The 19214-nt window shown below is 31.8% G+C and overlaps 1 protein-coding gene across 1 annotated transcript in view; it reads right to left on the minus strand.

The window, feature by feature from the left end:
* Positions 1–19214, minus strand: part of LOC123665669 (uncharacterized peptidase C1-like protein F26E4.3) — a 68220-nt gene that overhangs the window by 40367 nt on the left and 8639 nt on the right. The window contains exon 2 of the mRNA XM_045599937.1: positions 364–503. Within this exon, the coding sequence (XP_045455893.1) occupies positions 364–503 (140 nt within the window). The remainder of the gene's footprint in view (positions 1–363; positions 504–19214) is intronic.

Below are 19214 nucleotides of genomic sequence, written 5' to 3' on the forward strand. Positions count from 1 at the left end.
GTAGTTTTAAACGTATTCTCGTGTCTTTTAGTACATTTTGTTGTTATTCCGATTTATTAATTTTTTGGGGAGTGTAATGGACAGGGTGTGAAGTACTTCGCTCGCCATCGAACAGACAGACGGGTGTTGTGTCTGGCGGGCTAACGCCCCGACGGTTGTTGTCGGGATCTTGTATATATACTTAATCACTTTGAAAACTCTGATAGCGCGATGTAGCATACGTCAGTTTTCTCTAATTACGTAGTTTGTAGTCGTTCGTATTTCGCGCGATAGATGTCGCCAACATTTCAATATGTTAATAACACAATATTTATTATTTTTCATTTTTTTTTCGCAATAAAAATATAATACTAAATACCTTACCAATTATTCTATGTGAGCAGCCGTCCTCTCTGTCTGAACAGCATTTGTTGTCAATACCGCAGTAGGGTCCAGGTGGGAGGTCCGGATGCCAATACGCCGTTACTGAAGATAAGACCGCGCAGAGCACCAGAAAATACATTCTGAAACAAATATACATTAATTAAAGAAACATATATTTATGAAATATATTATAATTATATTTATTTATATTAAGGTGTTATATGTATTTACTAGATGTGCCCGACTTCGTCCGCGTGGAATAGTGACTTTGGACAGCATTTTCATACAAACTTTCATCCTTAATTTCCTATTGTTATTTTACATCCTTGAGCTTAAACTTTTACAAATTTTGAATGTCATATTTATTTATATCGAATCAACGGTCTAAAAAATAAGTTTCAAGCTTCTAGCTCTAAAAATGACTATACTTCCATACAACTTTTTATCCCCACCCCCTACACCCCTTTTTCGCATTAAAAACTAGCCTATGTGCTTTCTCAGGCTCAAGACTATCTAGACTATTAAATTGGTTCATTAGTCGTAAAAGCGCGACAGACAGACAGAGTTACTTTCGCATTTATAATATTAATAAGGATCTTCTATATAAAATATTTAAGCTTCCGACATTTCTAGTTAATAAATACATAGACTGGCCATAAATACTGTAACAATTAAAAAAAAAAATACAACATTTGAATTTTTTAATTTTTTTATTTTACATTGTAAAATATTTTTTGAGATTAAAATGGGGTGGGGTGATAAAGAGAACCGAATCGCTGTCATTGCATTACACAAAGTAGGTATGGAGCCATATACAATTTTTAAAACTCTCCATGCGCTTGATAATAATCACATGTTTATGTACCGGGCTATTGACAATGAAACCTTGTGACAGAAAAAGATCTGGCCGTCCACATAGTGTTCGTGCGAAAAAGGCGATTAAAGCAGTAAGGGAAAGAATTCGAATAAATCTTGTCCGAAAGCAAAAGATTTTATCTTGCGATATGAAAATGGCACCTATAACCATGTCACGTTTAAAAGATGACTTAGGACTTGAAACCTATAAGACACGCACTGGTCATTTCTTAACTTATAATTAAAAAAAAAATAGGGTAGTAAAATCAAAACAAATACATAAGTGGTACGCAAAAAAAATTTTACGAATGATAATTTTTTTACAACTAAGCAAAACTTTAACAAACAAAATGACCGTATTTCTTAAAGAATTAAACTCCAATGAAGTACTAGTCATTACGAAGTTAGAATAATATTTATTTTGAAGTTTCAATTGAAAATATGTTAACACTAATTAACGAGTCAATCAAAACACACGTTACGCGGAATCTAAGATTAGTGCCAATTTAAAATATCGTTTGAGCTCAGGTCGCGTATACACACAGATTACACACTCTTTAACAATAATGATTACGCACGCACACACACACACATACACACATAAATATACGATATTTTTTTAATTCTTATGTGTCCGTATTTTAAAAATATTTGTGTTATATTTTCTAACATAACGAAATGGTCCGGGAGCCAGGTACAAATCTTGTCAATTATTTCCTCCATCCATCTGAGGTTAGGTCCATTTGAGGTTACATTCTCTAAAGGATTTTGACTGCAATACTAATAGTACAGAGCCTGTTCTACAGGTTTTTTCATATACAATGTTACTGAAATGTTATTGTGTATAAACAAAAGAGTATCTTTTAAGCAAGAAAACGACTGTCCCTACGTACAGTATCGAAACTGAAAATTCTCTATTTTTTTTATTGCATGAAAAAACTACTTTTTATGTATATTTTCAAAGAAAAAAGAGAAAATGCTATAAAATACACATAAAATCACACATTTCATGAGCTTATACTCAATATCGATACTTAACAAATCATTCAGCGTAAAAAATGTAAAGTGCCTTTTTTCAATTTCGATATTATACGTAGGGACAGTCGAAAAATAAAAATAAAATTTGTATAAGAACATCAATTGTTCAGAATTGCAAATCACTTACGTTATAAAAGACTTTATTTGTTACTTGAGTCTACAGATAAATACAGAATATAATACGTATAGATAAAACATTGAATTAACCTGTAAAAATAATCTAGTTTCTTAATTAAATAAAAGAAATGCCACTTCTGTAAATATTTAAATCCACAGCACATTGACCTACTTGTGGAATAATCGTAAAACTGATAAGAAAACAATTACTTCAATACTTTCACTTCTAATGTGACTGATTGGAGTTAATTAAAATAATATTCTTATAAATCACACTTATTTATTATTTAATTGAGATCTAAGCTGTAAATAATAAATAATACTGCACAATATAAACCATTCTTCTAAGTATGACAAATTAAAAAAAAACAGCCTTGATGGATTAATGAGGTATTGATCTACAGGGTAGGGCATAGCAGGTAACGTCTTGCTTAAATCTAAAGCAGCCTAAACGGAAAAGTATCTTACCCCTAAAGAACAATACAACCAAATAATACTGTTGTTTAAGGTTTGCGTGGTTACGGCATTAAGAATATAGCCACCCCTTCTCTTCCTATAACACAGTTCCACTACCACCTTGGTACTTAAAAAGCCGACCGATGGCGGGATACCCATCCAACTGCTGGTTTTGAAATACACAGGACGAAGACGGGCAGCAGCGTCTTCGGCGCGACAAAGCCAACCCTGCGGTCACCAACCCGCCTGCCCAGCGTGTTTGCCCATGTCCAGAAGTGGACTGTAATAGGCTGAAATGATGATGAAGGTGTGTAAGTTAGCCAGAAATCCTGAGGATTGTTTTTTCATTGTAGATAGGATTATAGGATATGTTATGATGCATCCGATATTACAGGCGTGCATAAGCTACGGTAATCGCTTACTATCAGGCAGACTTTACGCTTTTTTGTCGCTCTAAGACATGCACATAGGTATGTAACATTTTACCGTTTATTTTTGAATCACCGACATCAATTGTCCTTTTGATCAATTGACGAATCAATCAATCAATTATTTCCTTTTCTTGTGTTCAATAAACTGACAAAAATATTAGTCGTTATTCATATAAGGTCGTTTAAATATTAACTTACAATCAAATTGTATCAAGAGTATCCATTATTAATAATAATATGATGTAAACGGTTGTTATCCATTCAATTTTATATACTTAATATTTTTAAACGAATTTATAAAAAGTTTTGTTTTTGTTAAGCTTGTTCCCTTTTTACTGGATGTTCCGATTTTCATGATTCGTTGTCATGCGTCCGTTTAAGTTTATGCGAGATCCGTACAAGTATATTTTGAGTTATCTCTTATTATTAAATATATTATTATTGCGTATTTAATTGACAATTTTTTCGACTACATACGTTGTATTACTTGAAGATGTAAATTGAAGGCGGGTTTTTTTTCCTTACGAGCAAACATTTATGAAAAAAAAGTCATTTGTAAAATGATAAGATCTCTTCGCTAAAATGATTTCGTACATTATTTAATCTGTAGTTCATAAGTATTTTGTTACTTTTAAAGAAATAACCGTAAAAAATACCATCGAGCCAATAAAAGAATCATTGATAGGGCACTAGGCACTCCGCCAATGAAGTATATTTATCACTCACATTTGTATAACACATGTTATCTTAAAAATATTTACCCCAATTCTCATATCAATTTGTCATTTCTGTTATGGTAATTCCAAGGGCAGTGTTCTAAAAACTAAATGTAATCATAAATAACGTTAATGTTTCAATATAAGAGGGTGTTTTAAAGGCTATTAAAGATAATTTTTACAATGTAGAATGTGTTGTTTAAATATTCAAGTTCAGTTTGTATTAATTAGGTCAATAATTGTGTTTGCTCGCAAACGAAAAACAAAACCGACTTCAATTACATCAACAAGTAATACAACGTAGTTAGTCAGTCAGTCAGCTCAGCCTACTGCAGTCCACAGCTGGACATAGGCCTCCCCAAGTTCGCGCCAGACATCCCGGTTTTCCGCAATCCTCATCCAGCCTACACCGGCAATCCTACGTAGATCGTCGGTCCAACGGGGCGGGGGACGTCCCACACTGCGTATATAATACAACGTAGGTAGACCATAAAATAGTCAAGTAAATACGCGTTATCAAAGATTACTCAAAAAGCAGTCATCGGATCTCGATCAAATTTAAATGAGACCACATGACTATGACCACCTTTCGATTAATAAAAAATCATCAAACGCGTGGATAGAGGAACGATTTTAACGATATTATTATTATTTTGAACACACATACCTATCTAGAACTAGCTGCACCCCGTTGTTTAAACCGCGTTAATTTGAGAAAAAAAATACTAAAATTAATATAGCCTATAACCTTCCTCAATCTTTCAATTTAAATCACTAGTTCCTGAAATTATCGCGTTCAAACACACATACAAACAAACAAAACTTTTAGCTTTAAATATAAGTATGGATATCACTTTCTCAATCTTCAATTTATATGTCAGCGTAACATTTTGAACGTGAGTTTACGATCCATCATTTCAAACCGTAAAATTGTGAACCGTTCTTAATTGGCGAACAGAAAACATAGATAAGGTTACGTTATTGTTATATTTTTTAGGACGCAATGCCAGATGAAAGAAATTCAATATGACGTATGAAGGTTTTATACCAGTTCACGATATTTCGACAGTTTGCGATGGATTGATTACAAACGACAATGATTACGATAATAAGGTGACTTTTATTACAAATACGTTTAATTAAAAGTAAAGATTAAAAATTAATTAAATTATAATAAAACACAGTTTTTTCTTTAAGAGTAACTGCGGAGTTTTTTGCCGATTTTTTTTTCTGCAGAATTTACATTCCGAATCGGTGTAGACTTCACTTTTAACTTAATTTAATTATTTCAATATAAACATAGCAACAAATATAGCTTTAATTTATAAAATGATACAAAAGTGCTTTCGAAAGCTACTCGAATAAAGTAATTCTTTCTTAAATTATTGTTTCCTACTATTATTTATACTTAATTTATTTTTTCCTACTGTTTACGCGAATTTCACTCATTACAATGAAACAACTTTTTCGGATTTTATCGTGGTTTATTAAGTTATTTAGATGTTCGACGTTTCGGTTATTTTTTTTTTTTTTTTTTATGTCACTAGGTCGGCAAACAAGCGTACGGCTCACCTGATGGTAAGCGATTACCGTAGCTTATAGACACCTGCAACACCAGAAGCATCGCAAGCGCGTTGCCGACCCAATCCCCAATCCCCCCAGGAGCTCTGGTTACCTTACTCACCAACAGGAACACAATACTGCTTGAAAACAATATTATTTTGCTGTGATCTTCTGTAAGGTACTACCCCAGTCGGGCTGCTCCATATTTTGAGCAGGAAATTCCTGCTGTGCCCTACCTCGGTTACTTTACAGCAACCATGGTCACGGGAGGACTCATCATTCCAAAAAGTTATTTCATTATACTTAAATAATATAACTGTTTTAACTGTGATCATAGAAAAAAAATCGGATGTTTATTTTTCTCCTTTCGAATTCCCGATATTTTCGAATTATTGCAAGCCTTGGTGACAGATACACTAAAGTTTATGCGAGGTTATTATATCAAACGGTTTGTACCATCCAGTGCTTGCAATAGTTTCGAAGTCACGAAATACAAACATGTTACATACCCCGTTTTACCTTTGAATACTGTATCAGAATCGTTTTCAGGCAACAGGAAGGGCATTAAAGGAAGGGAATTAATTTTACCTAAAAATATGTCAATTTTTTTTTGGGAACGACCGGACGCAGATTCGATCGGAAATATAATAAACGTTCAGTTATAAATCATTCGAATACTAAACGTCGAATTCCTTTAGATTTACGAGGAACTGAACATTTCGACAGAGATTTTTATTATTAATCGTTAAAAACAACAACAACCTTATTTTCTTAACAGTAAGATAGATAATCGTATAACTTTTTAAGATTTGAGTGTAAATGAATATGGTCATCTGGTAAGTTACAACAAAGACCTTTCAAGTTTCAAATGTCGTCGAATTTGAGACGCAAAAATTTTAACGGTATAAAGTTGTTATTTCTCAATAGTGTCTATATTAATTAAGTTATATATTGTATATTTGAGATATTTTGGATTATTTAAGGTTTAATAGACAAACACGAGGTATAAAATAGAATACCAAAAGTAGAACACTTGTTTTTTTACTACTGGAATGGCAAACAGGTATAATACGGTTCACTTGATGGTAAGTGATTACTATAGACTGTAGATACTGCAACATCAGTAGCATCAAAGGCTCGTATCCGATTCTACTCTCGCTGTCAATAAAGCACTTCCACCTACTCTGGCTACTTTATTCTTCACAAGAATATAATACTTCTTGAGAGAAGTGATCGTTGGCCGTGACGTCTTACCAGATTATGGTACTTCTACAGTAAGGCTATTTCAGATTCTGAACAAGATCATTTTCACTTTTCAAAAATTGCTTAATGAACCACTTTCAGCCGGTTTCATAAATCTGTCTTCGGTTAACTAGTGATGAAATTTTGACATCAACTGAACACGAATTTTGCGAGTAATCTTTTCCTAGTAAGCAAAATCACAGACACACTATTTTAAATGGTTGTTAGCGTGTCACCAACAAATAAAACTATTGCAGGGTTATTCCTCGAACCAAAAATCAACTAAAATGTTATTCTGATGTTGTCATCTGGAATGAATAGGACTGTTCCTTTTTTTTACTATAAGAATGGCAAACAAGGGTTTGGTTCACGTGATGGTAAGCTTATGGAAACTTGCAATACCAGAAGCATCTTACAAGCGCGTTTCCGATCCTACCTCCTAGCCTCCCTAGGAGATTTGACTACCTTCCTTTCCATATTCTACTTGATGGTAGTAATATTTGGCTATGATCTTCTGTAAGGTTTAGTTACTACTGCAGTTAGGCTGCTTTAGATTTCGAGCAAGAAAAGAAGGTCATTTTTCTGCTGTGCATTTGTATTGCGGTAGTAAAATAAAGTGGGATAAATACGTTACATACCTCTCGGTTAAGCGATCAAACAAGCTAAACATTTTATTACCTACATATTTTATATACAAAATTAGGTCTCAAGAGCTAATAGCCGCCTAGGTCATATCTTTTAGCGTTAGGTAGCTGGGCGGAATTAGTCTGATCTGTGATATTTTTTTCAAGGCTATTTAAATGTTGAGTATTAAATTATTCAGGTTTAAAAATACGTTAAGAGGTTTTATATTTTGTGAAATCTTGATCTAAATTACGTATGTTCTTTGAGATTTAAGTTTATTTAAACTACAAATATATTTACAATTAATATCATGTATGTTGAAATCTACTAAGCTTTACCTATTAAGCTTACATATTAATAGCTTGTGTAGGTTGCGAAACTTACGAAATCCATTTCATAAATATAATAAAAAATTTAACAACTTGAAAACAAAAAAGGTTAACTACCGCTTATTTAACTAATGTTTAAAAATTAATAAAGTAGGTTTACTAAAATCGTTGTAGGTACTTGTAATTTTTTATGACTCATAAATATAAAATTTTGACAACTTAAATAGTATAAAAAGTAATGTTTTCGATTTTTACTGTTTCGTTTTTCGTTGATTTTGACACTCAAATCTTACGCTACATGAAATGTGAAGATGTACATAAAAGATTCTCTATATTATTATTTAGTTATATAGTTTTGTACTGTTTTTATTGTATATTATTATACAAAAAATTGGAATCGCTATAATTATAATTATAATAAATTAATTAATTGTTTTACGAACATTGTTTAATGTTGTTTCTTTTATAGGCTTTAATGTAAGCTATGCTATAAAAGCGTTTACACTTATTTTTATTTTTGATTATTTACAATGATTTACAAAAAAAAAAAAAAATACAAACATAAGCTCCCTAAGGCTATTTTTACGGATTTAAACATTTTAATTTAATAACTTTTGGGATGACAAAAATTATACAGTTTATTACTTTTAATGTCGAATCAAATAGTGCAGAATAAGTCTACGAAAAAAATAATTAGCATTTTCCATTAACCTTCGGGTTTTTTTTTCTCATTCTACTTCACGTTTTAATTCTCGACTAATTTTGCTATTTACTTAAAAATTCTTTACGTTACTTTAAAATAACTATGTATAGTCAATTTAAAATATCTTATTGTGTCTTATTGTAAGTTTCATACGTAAAATAATCAAATAAGTTATAATTACACTTTAATAATAATGTAATACTTTCTATATCAGTCCTCTGCCCAAAGATTGCCTATAAGTAATCGCTGTATTAGCGATAAGGCTGCCTGTTGCAACTGATGCAACTGTGTTACTTAAATAATTCTGTATTTTGTCAATTATGTATTGGTGTGCAAGAGTATACATAAATAAATAAAATAAATAAAAATACACTTTGTTCCCGCTATCATTAGCTAACACATATTTTATATACATACATATGTATTTGAAATTTTAAAAATGTATTTCAAGTTTTTATTGTTACTTTTTTCCGCATAAATAAATTAATACTTACGAAATGAGATTCTGCGATGTTGCATTTAATTTATTCATATCTTTATAACCTATCTGACAAGGTCTATTCATTTGGAAGATATAGAACTGTGCTAAGCAGATTAAAAGATAAGGCTCTCTTAAAATATGCTAACCTCTAAATGATGGGCGGTCTCTGAGTTACATTGTACTTTTTTTTAAGAAGTAATAATTATTTAAAAAATATCTTTAAAAATAAGACAATACATCTAATACTTTATACAAATTAATAAAATTGGAGTGTCTGTGTGTAATATTAAAATAACCGCTTTTTACTAAATACATATTGATGTATAAATGGTACATATACCAAAATAACATTTTTTACAATTTTTGTCTGTCTATCTGTCTGTTTGTTCCGGCTAATCTCCGAAACGGCTGGACCGATTTTGACGACACTTTCACTGGCAGATAGCTGATGTAATAAGGAGTAACTAAGGCTACTTTTATTTTAGAAATTTATTTATTTTATAACTCTGCGAACTGAACAATAACTTTTTTGTTAAATTCCAAGCGGACGAAGTCATGGGCACAGCTTGTTGTTAATAAAATAATAAGCTGATTCTACAGACGTCTGTCTACTTGACCGCGCTGTCTTCGTCTTGTAAACTATTAAACGACTAACTTCACAAGTTACAATAATTGTTGTTTTTATTTTAATTTTTCACGTAATTTAAGAACATATCCACACCGCAAAACCTCTACAAGGTATAAGGAAACTTAGAAAAATAAAACTAATCTGCCTCATCGTTCTTGAGTTTTGGTTAGCAACACAATTAGCGGTTCATTTTTATTTATATATACTTAGTAAACAAAATTACCGACAAAAACGAAATCACACGTATTTAGATACGGAATTTGTAGTCTAAAATTATAATTTGAGATGTCTTACTATTTTTGGTAAATTATAAAACATTTATACAAACAAAACACAAACGACCACGCATTTCGTCAAGTATTTACATAAAATTAAAGTCTTTTGACAACGCATGTTTGCGAGTTGGTTTTAGAAAAAAGGTGGCACCTGTTTAAGATATTACAAAAATTTAATTTAGCTGTGTAATCAGGTTACGATGAAGGTGATCTGATATCTTGATAAGCTGATAAGATGTTTTGTAACCCGTTTGTTTGTTTGTAGTTTTAATGACAGTACCTTAATTTTATTTCTCACTTCAACTGAGTTGGATCAGTCATAAACATTCCACTGCTGGGCAAAAAGTTCTTCTGTATATAGAGATAGGAGAATAGTTGGTGCTTATCCCATCATACTAATGCACTGTGAGGTAGCAGACAACTTCTCTATCACGAATGATGATTGCTAGATCGAGTACTTTAAGTGTTCTCTGAGGCATGGAAGGGGATCCCACAAGGTTATACACTCAGACCAGAAACAAATAGTATTTATACATATTTTAAGGTTGCTACTGGCAGTCCTATATTAAATAATTTGCCAATAATCTGTATTTCTTGCGGTTTTCTCTTAAATTTTTCGTATACAATTCAATACATTTGGTTTTTTAAAGAGAGAACGGTAACAGTGGCATAAGAAATTTTAATACTAGCTAAATTTCATGCAAAATATTTTTGCGATAACGATAATTGTGCAGAGTTGTGGAGAATTGATTTTGACTTCTAAATGAATTTAATACATGTACAATAGTCGCTGTCTTTAAAAAACAATTGTTAGCGATTATGTAGCGCATAATCGCGTAAATAGTTCGCAATTTATAAATTTTATTTATTATGATTAAAAATGACATCGGATTTATAACGACAAGGTTCTATTAGTATTTATTTTCTCATGGATCTTGGAACCCTATAAGAATATAGACAAATTGAGTAACTCGTTTTAAAACTCGATGGGAATGGCAACATAGGTGACGAATCATTTGTTACGGCTTACGGACGAAGTAAAATAAACAATTGTTTCAAATTTTCCGTCATTTTCTTAGCACTGTGCTATTGTTTTTCGAACATCTGTGCAATTAAAACGTCTCTTAGTTTGTGTTATTGATAGTACTCGAAACAATCACATAGGATTACAAAAGTTAAGCTGAAATTGCGAAGTGCTTCTGAATCATCTGTTACAGTATTCGATAGTAGTTACTGCCATCCACGAAAATCTGCAGCATTATAGGCGTTGCGGATGAGTCGTAGGCCATTAAATCAAATAACTATAGCATTTTAAGTTTATCGTTATTAATTTCATTTCCGTACTGAACTGTTGCCATTTCTAAAGCTGCTTTTTCATAAAACTTGTGTTTCATATGACGTTGATGTTTTAAAACACTAAAGTATTTGGGTTAATAAATGATTATGAATATATTCATATTGTTTTCTTTGTTGTTACCTTTATACTTCATTTATTTTGCTATTATTGTTATGGAAGGGACCGGAGTCTACTGACGGAATAACTCTTAAAAGAAGGTTTTATCCTATTTTTTTTTAAATTAAACAGGTAAAAAATACCGAAATAAATATTCATTTAAATAGAGTATCATTTAACTTATTTTTATCATAACGTTTTTATGTTCTAAATGAATAGGCAAAGATTTCTTGTTTATTATTTGCCACATTATCATCATCATCATCATCATTCCAGCCTATTGCAGTCAACTGCTAGACATAGGCCTCCACAAGTTCACGCCAAAAATGCGTGAACTCATGTGTGTTGCCCATAGTCACCACGCTGGGCAGGCGGGTTGGTGACCGCAGGGCTGGCTTTGTCGCACCTAAGACGCTGCTGCCCGTCTTCGGCCTGTGTGTTTCAAAGCCAGCGGTTAGATGGTTATCCCGTCATCGGTCTGCTTCTTAAGTTCCAAGGTGCCACATTATACAATCGTTTATTCTGAAATTAATAAAAAAATGAATTTCCTCCCTACACACTGAAGGTCTAACAGTAAAAGTTTCGTAATTTCACGTATGTAGATACTTTTTGTTTGTATAAGAATAAAAACAAAAAAAAATTATAACTGTAATCGGAAATGAGAACAAAAAAAATATATAAACAATGAATTCCTTATTAATTAGTCCAAGTCACCATGTCATCACATTGTTTATGAAGTGAACTTTGATCTCTATTTCATAGGCCATAAAGTTGCGTATCATATAATTTATATTTTGTCGGTTAGGAATTCCAAGGTCGTGATGTCTCGTCTTAAGGTATTAACATTATTATCAGTGATCTTGTTGTATTACGTAGGCGATTAATTGCGGTGAAAAATTTCGTGAGTCAATATTTAGACTACATTTATTGCTTGATAACTAATGTTTCAACCCTGTTTATTATTATGGTATACTAGCTCTTACCTGCGACTTCGCTCGCATTGAAGCCGTTAAATAAATAGAGAGATTTTATCTTTCGTAAAAAAATTTGCTTTTTTTAATAAAAAGTATCCTATGTTACTTCTTATGCCTCCAACAATATGTGTACGTTAAATAGTAGTAAACAAACTTACATTCAGATTCATAATATTAGTAGGGATTCGCGTTAAGAAACCAACTTCAATTACATCGACAAGTTATTACTTGTTAAAACAGTTAATTAAATCATGAAGTAGAACTTTAAAAAGTAATAGTCAGATTTCGATTAAGTTTAAATGGGACCACGTGACAAGCACCAGGTTTTGATTATAATATGCATCATCAAAATCGGTACACCCAGTAAAAAGTTATGAACCTACTTTTTTTGAAGTCGATTAAAAAAAGTTTTAGTATTGGAATAAGTCATGATTTCCTCACTACAAAATATTTTGTACATAATGTACTTATACGTATTGCCTTCATTAGAATATCAGTGATTTATTAAAGGCTGTTACGACATACGAACCTACACAGATTCCATATTTCTACCACGGAAAAATGTATAAAATATACAAATACAACTTAATTATTATTATTTTTTTTAATTTTATTTATATTTATTTAATTATTAAATTTATTGACTATTATTTTATTTAATGATTAAATTAGTATTTTGTTTCTTTTAAAAAACGAATTAAAAAATATAATAGTCGTTCAAAACGTAAAATAAAAATCATACTTAATATTTTTTGTAAAACATTCCATTAAAAAAAACACTTATATAAATTTTTGAAATTGCATTTTAATACCGCTTGTAAAGTATATCTAATTTTTTTGGCGTATAAATTTATTCCACGCGTTTCTTTTAAACATTATTCACAGCGATAAGTGCCTTGGCGCCGCTATTAAGAACTAGAAACGGCTACCGCGTTAAAAAATTACGTCATTTTACTAATACTAGTTTTTTTTATACTCTGTGACATTGAGAAAACGCTGTTTTAGAGATGGCACATTACTACAAAGTGTAACACAGACGAAAAACTAAACATGGAAGTTATAGAAGCTTCGATAAAAGTCGACTAATTCCCAACTCCAATTTATCATAGGATAAGTTAGGATTGGATGCACATATTGTATCTAGTGGTTATCCTATCTGCAAATTTACAAGAGAGAAGTTCTACATACATATTACAGAGATAATTACAAATACTAACTTGAATCTGAGCTAAATCAATCTGTGAGGTCCCATTGCTGACTTCTTTGTCTTATCGAGAAAAATGGTCGGAGCTTAATCGGAGATGTGTAAGAAAACAATCGAGATCGATAACATTACGTCGTTAACGTACGCTTTGAGTGGCAAGGTGGGGAAAACCACAGGATACACTGCTAAAGCAAGAACGAATATTACTACAAATACAAATATTAGTCCCGGGCAAGAATCGACGGATAGTCGCCTACCTGCCTTAACATATCAGAGTGGTGGTCGTAAAAGAAGGAAGACAAAGAAAGTGTTCTCAATCCAGCCCATTAGTATAAAGAAACTATAAGCTCACAAGAAATCAAAAGCATTGACAATATAGAATATTCCGAGCTGTTTAGACTAGATAGTGGTCAAGCTAATTATACTTGTATACTTGTTAGCTATGAAAGTCTATTTTGATGATCATTTATCATGTTCTTCTTCTTTCAATAGTGCCAAATGAGCACAGATGATTTCGCCAATGTCACATGAAAAATTTATTATGTTTGAATTTATTTTGAACTTCTTTAGTACAATGTCATATAGCAACATTTAGTCAGTCAGTTCAGCCTATTGGATTCCACTGCTGGACATAAGCCTCTCCAAGTTCGCGCCAGACATCCCGGTTTTCCACAATCCTCATCCAGCCTACACCAGCAATCTTACGTAGACCGTCGGTCCAATAATATTTCCTACTATGAGTAACGATCAGGTGTACATACAATAACCGGGACCGACAGCTTAATGTGCTTTCCGAGGCACGGTGAGGATACCCACAAGGACTAACGACCAGGCCCGAAATAAATATTTGTATAAACACAAATATCCACTCCAAGCAGGAATCTTACCCGCGTCCGTCGGTCTTCAGGCAACGCCGACACGGTACGCGCACCATTACACCAGAGCGGTCGTAAAATATTGATAGATACAAATTAAGTAACAATAGTATATTCCTTCTTTACTTACAAGTTAATCTTTTTTCTAAGACATTATACTAACAGTAAACTGTGAACAGTATCTGTAAACGTAATTCACAAAAAAGCTCGACAAAAAACCATCGCGACCGGTTCAACGACCGCTGCTTAAACATTTATAATTACACTTTAAATCTAGACAGACGACAGTAATGTTTTAAATACTAATAGCACATTTGCTAACATCAAAATTATATTTTATTTTTTTCTTCAAAATAAATAATAAACGGCTAACACTCAACGGGTAGGACTACAATGTATATGGAAATACACTACGATATACAATTTTCTTATTCATTTCGTATGAACATTCAACAAAGTATAGAATTTTTTTTGAAAATTAACAGAATCGGTCCATTTTTAGCTTTGCAGTTAGCAACATATTTACTACTACTACTTCAGCCTATCACAGTCCACAGCTGGACGTAGGCCTCCCCGAGTTCGCGCCAGACCGGTTTTCCGCAATCCTCATCCAGTCTTTCTTTTTAATATATAGACTAGCGCTTGACTGCGATCTCACCTGATGGTAAGTGCAGATGCAGCCTAAGATAGTGCGCGCTTGCCTAGAAGATGCCTATTCACTCTAGCCTCCACCGGCAATCGTTCGTACATTGTCAGTCTAGCGGCCCAGGCGTCCCATTTGTGGGACAACATATTTAGCGATTCATTTTTATTTATAGAAATAACAACAGCATTATATAATACATAAAAATGGAATGCAAGAATTATTTTTACTGAGCTATTTATCGCAAAACAAACGTCCTAAATACAATTTAAGCTCTTAGGATAACGACATTTTTATTCTAACATAAAAATATATTGTATTATTGTTATATTTACGACTATCCCACTTTTGCAAAGGTTTAACGTTTTCAACACTTTAAAACGATGATATTTAGTATTATTGCACGATATTTAGGTCTAAACGAGCTCTTTTCTTCAATATATATATTGAAGAAAAGAGAAAAGATATTTTATAATCGGTTTATTTAAGTCAATTTAAGATTTAAATCTAATTTGTAACTAGTTTTTGTCTCTAATATTTATTGTGTGTTTCCTATCTCGCGTACTAAAACAATTAGTAGATAATCTATCAATAAATTGTTAATTAATTTTAAGTTTTAACGTTTTTTTTTGTTAATGTTTATTTAAGTGCAGTGTAGTTATAGTTGGTGTTTCAAAATAAATAAAATAAACGAAAGCAATTTTCATATATATATATATATATATAATATTGTATACCACTAGGATGTTCAAAAATTAACGTCCACTTGGTGGTAAGTAGTTGTTGTAGGCTATGCCAGCAAGGACCGACTATCAAAACAGTATTGCCAACTTACCCCCGCTGTAAATATGAAACACTTATTTAAATATGGTTCTACAATGTTGAGGTACTTTTTCAATCGGACTGATCCAGATTGGAGCTCAATTCGTCCTGCTAAGACCATTCTTAAGAAATTTCATAAATTATTTTTCTTTTATAACGTAAAGCTAAAAGGCGTGTATGATACTAATTTGCAGTAATTTAATAAGACATCAACGCGTTTATCACGCTAAATAGGGAGTAAAAAACAATATAATTATTATATGCCCAACAAAGAATAGCTTTTGAGCACCTTACGTGTAATTTTATGTACACAACTAGCAGGCCCCGCAAATGTTGTTTTGCCATATATATGTTATTAAAATTAACTTAGGGGTTTGAAAAATAGATGTTGGTCGATTCTCAGACCTACTCTATATGCAAACAAAATTTCATAAAAATACAATATAACAGTTTCTAATAAAGTTCAGTAAGTTATCTGATATATAACGGTATCCAAGGGATATAATTTTCGATCATATTTTTTTTTGTTTTACCATCACTCTTCATATTCTAGATATTTCTATTCGTAACCTATAAAATTTCAAATATTCAAGTACTAGTTAATTAAGTAGTTGAATTGATACATACCCTTATTTTTAACCTCCTGATCAAATCTATTACAGTCTATCTCACAATACTAACTAAAATTTATCTCACTGATTAATTTTATCGATAAATCGATTAATATTAAAATTAATATAGCTTTATACAATAACTCGCATATTGAAACACCACAAAGGGGTCGTGACCCAGTTATATATTTGAAGCACTCCACGTATCAAAATAAAACAATAAATCTTATGAGAATAAAAAGGTACGGATTATGATATATCATAATTCTTAATGGTGTCAAGGAGAATAATAAATAAGATAGCGATCGAGACCGGGAATCGTTTTAAAAATTTTATATAAGGGATCGTCCATTAATCACCATGGTGTTTTTAGTATCTTTTTAGACTCGCTGTGTTTTACTGTCTTTTTCTTAATTCATTTGTATTTTTATGTGTGCGAAAACTGGTACTTTTCTTTTAAGTAGTCTCTATTAATACGTATGTTGTTGCTTACTTTTTCGACTATCTACGTTGTATTTACTTATCGATGCCAACTGAAGTCGTTTTTTTTTACGTTTGCCAACATAAACAATTATCGGCTATTAATGGACAGTTTCAATATCTACAAATGTTCAAGCCATATTTTCTAACTTTCTTAACTCTAAAAATCCATAAATTATAAAATTTCATGGCCACACATTAGTAAGAACAAAACCCTTCCATCCACAAAGGTTGAATGGGTAAGAAAAAATGAAATGAAACGTGTTCGAATTTCAAAAGTGAAATATGGCGCTGGACGGCCTTTGAACGCCAGAGATGAACTCATTCTTATGATTTATATTCGAACTAAATAACTAACTTTTATTTTTAGCGTACTATTATTGTAACTCATTGAAATACTTTGATTTAAATAGCTCGGAATGCGTTTATTATCTTACAGGAGACCACAGCTTAATACCTAATACTGCTTTATCAGTGTCGTGTTCCAATGGCGAATAAGATGACCAGAGCTCCTGGGAGGGATAGGAGGTAGGGAATGTCGGCAACGCGCTTGCGATGCTTTTGATGTTGCTGACGTCTAAGCTACCGTAATCGCTTACCATCAGGTGAGCCATACGTTTGTTTGTCGAACTAGTTGTAAAAAAAAAACATCTCGTAAACAGTTTATTTCACTTACAGTTGCTTTGGTTTTATTGTGTATTTCATATACTTACATTTAGTAAATAATTAGGCATATTATTTGATAGAAGATTATACTAATGATAAAGAATGAAGATGATTTAGTAGCGCTGTGTGTACCGGATTTAAATAATTTTATAGTTAAACTTAAACATATATTTTGTTAAGGAGTAACCGCGAAGTTTTTTGCTTATTAATATATTGATTTAAGTCATTTTAATTTTGTTGTTTTTCGTAATATTACAAAAATTTCAGTATCTACCTTCAGATTTGTGAGAATACACTTAAATATTGTAAACGGGACTTAATACTGTAGACGGGATCCAGTAGAATTTTTCCTTTAAATATTATGATAAAAAAATAAGTTAAGGATAACACTGGCTACATTACCTTAATTTGTAGTGTAACCTAATGTTAAGATATAGCAATTTTTAAATTGACTTGTTTTTTTTTTTGTTTCTAGAAAACGTGTTTTTTTTATGTTGTTAAATATATATAATGATTATATAGCGAATAAATATTTTTTATAAATAATTCAATTAATTTCCGGAAAAACACTGAACATAAACACAAACGCCCAGACCACGACAAACATCTGTATGGCCAATACAAATGTTTGTCCTTGTACGTAACATCCGAGAATCAAGTTTCCTAACTTGTTTCAGGACAAGGAAGTTAAGAATTTTTATATCAGATATTCGGTAAGTATGAACTAGTTCCAGTTTTAAGTGACCTTTTGGAAACATTTTGAATTTTGGTAAATAGACACTTGTAATAATAATTATTCCTGTTCTTGATAATTACATAATTTGAGATAAAATACCTTTTTTTTCACTACATTTAAATTCAAATAAGAGAATTAAATTACGTTTTTTTTAAACATATAATTATTATGTATTTATAATACATTGCCATTTACAATATATAATATATATTTACTAGTAAAGTAACAACACATATTTTAGTAGTAGCCATCAAACATCGCATACGGTTCACCTAATAGTATGCGGATACCGTAGCCTGTGGATGTCTGCAACACTACATGCATTACAAGCGCGTTTCTAAACCTACCCTCAACCTTCTCCAGGAGCTCTGGCTACCTTCATCACCACAGGAACAGAACACTACTTGAGAATAGTATTTTTGAAGTAATACTTCTTTAGGCACTTTTGATTTGGGGAGTAAGCTGGTTAATTCGTGACGAGAGCGTTACGAAAAGTGTGATCGGGCGAGGCGAACGGAGCAAGAAAGAGAGGGAGCACACATTTTCTTTTTCTCTTTCTCTCATAGACGACGTTTCGTATATCTACTTTTTATCTACGGTATACTTTACTTTAGTCGTGTGGTCTAAAGCACATTCGTTTTTTTTTTAACTGTGATCTTCTGTCAGTTTATGGATCTTTCCCAATTGAAAGGCCTCAAATTTTGAGCCAGATAACTTACGCTGTGCCCTACCTCAATAAAACCTTTATATACAATTTGATATCATATCTATACAGAATATAAGGCGACATTAATAATGAAATCAAATTTCAAAGTTAATGTAATAAAGCATACGAAGAAATTAACTTTTCCCTACATTTTCAAGTGTAAATTTTAAATGTTTTCTTAGTAAATAAAATGTACAGTTTAAATATTTTTAATAGAATGAAA

The sequence above is a fragment of the Melitaea cinxia genome, chromosome 24 (assembly GCF_905220565.1).
Source record: "Melitaea cinxia chromosome 24, ilMelCinx1.1, whole genome shotgun sequence".
NCBI classification, from domain to species: Eukaryota; Metazoa; Arthropoda; class Insecta; order Lepidoptera; family Nymphalidae; genus Melitaea; species Melitaea cinxia.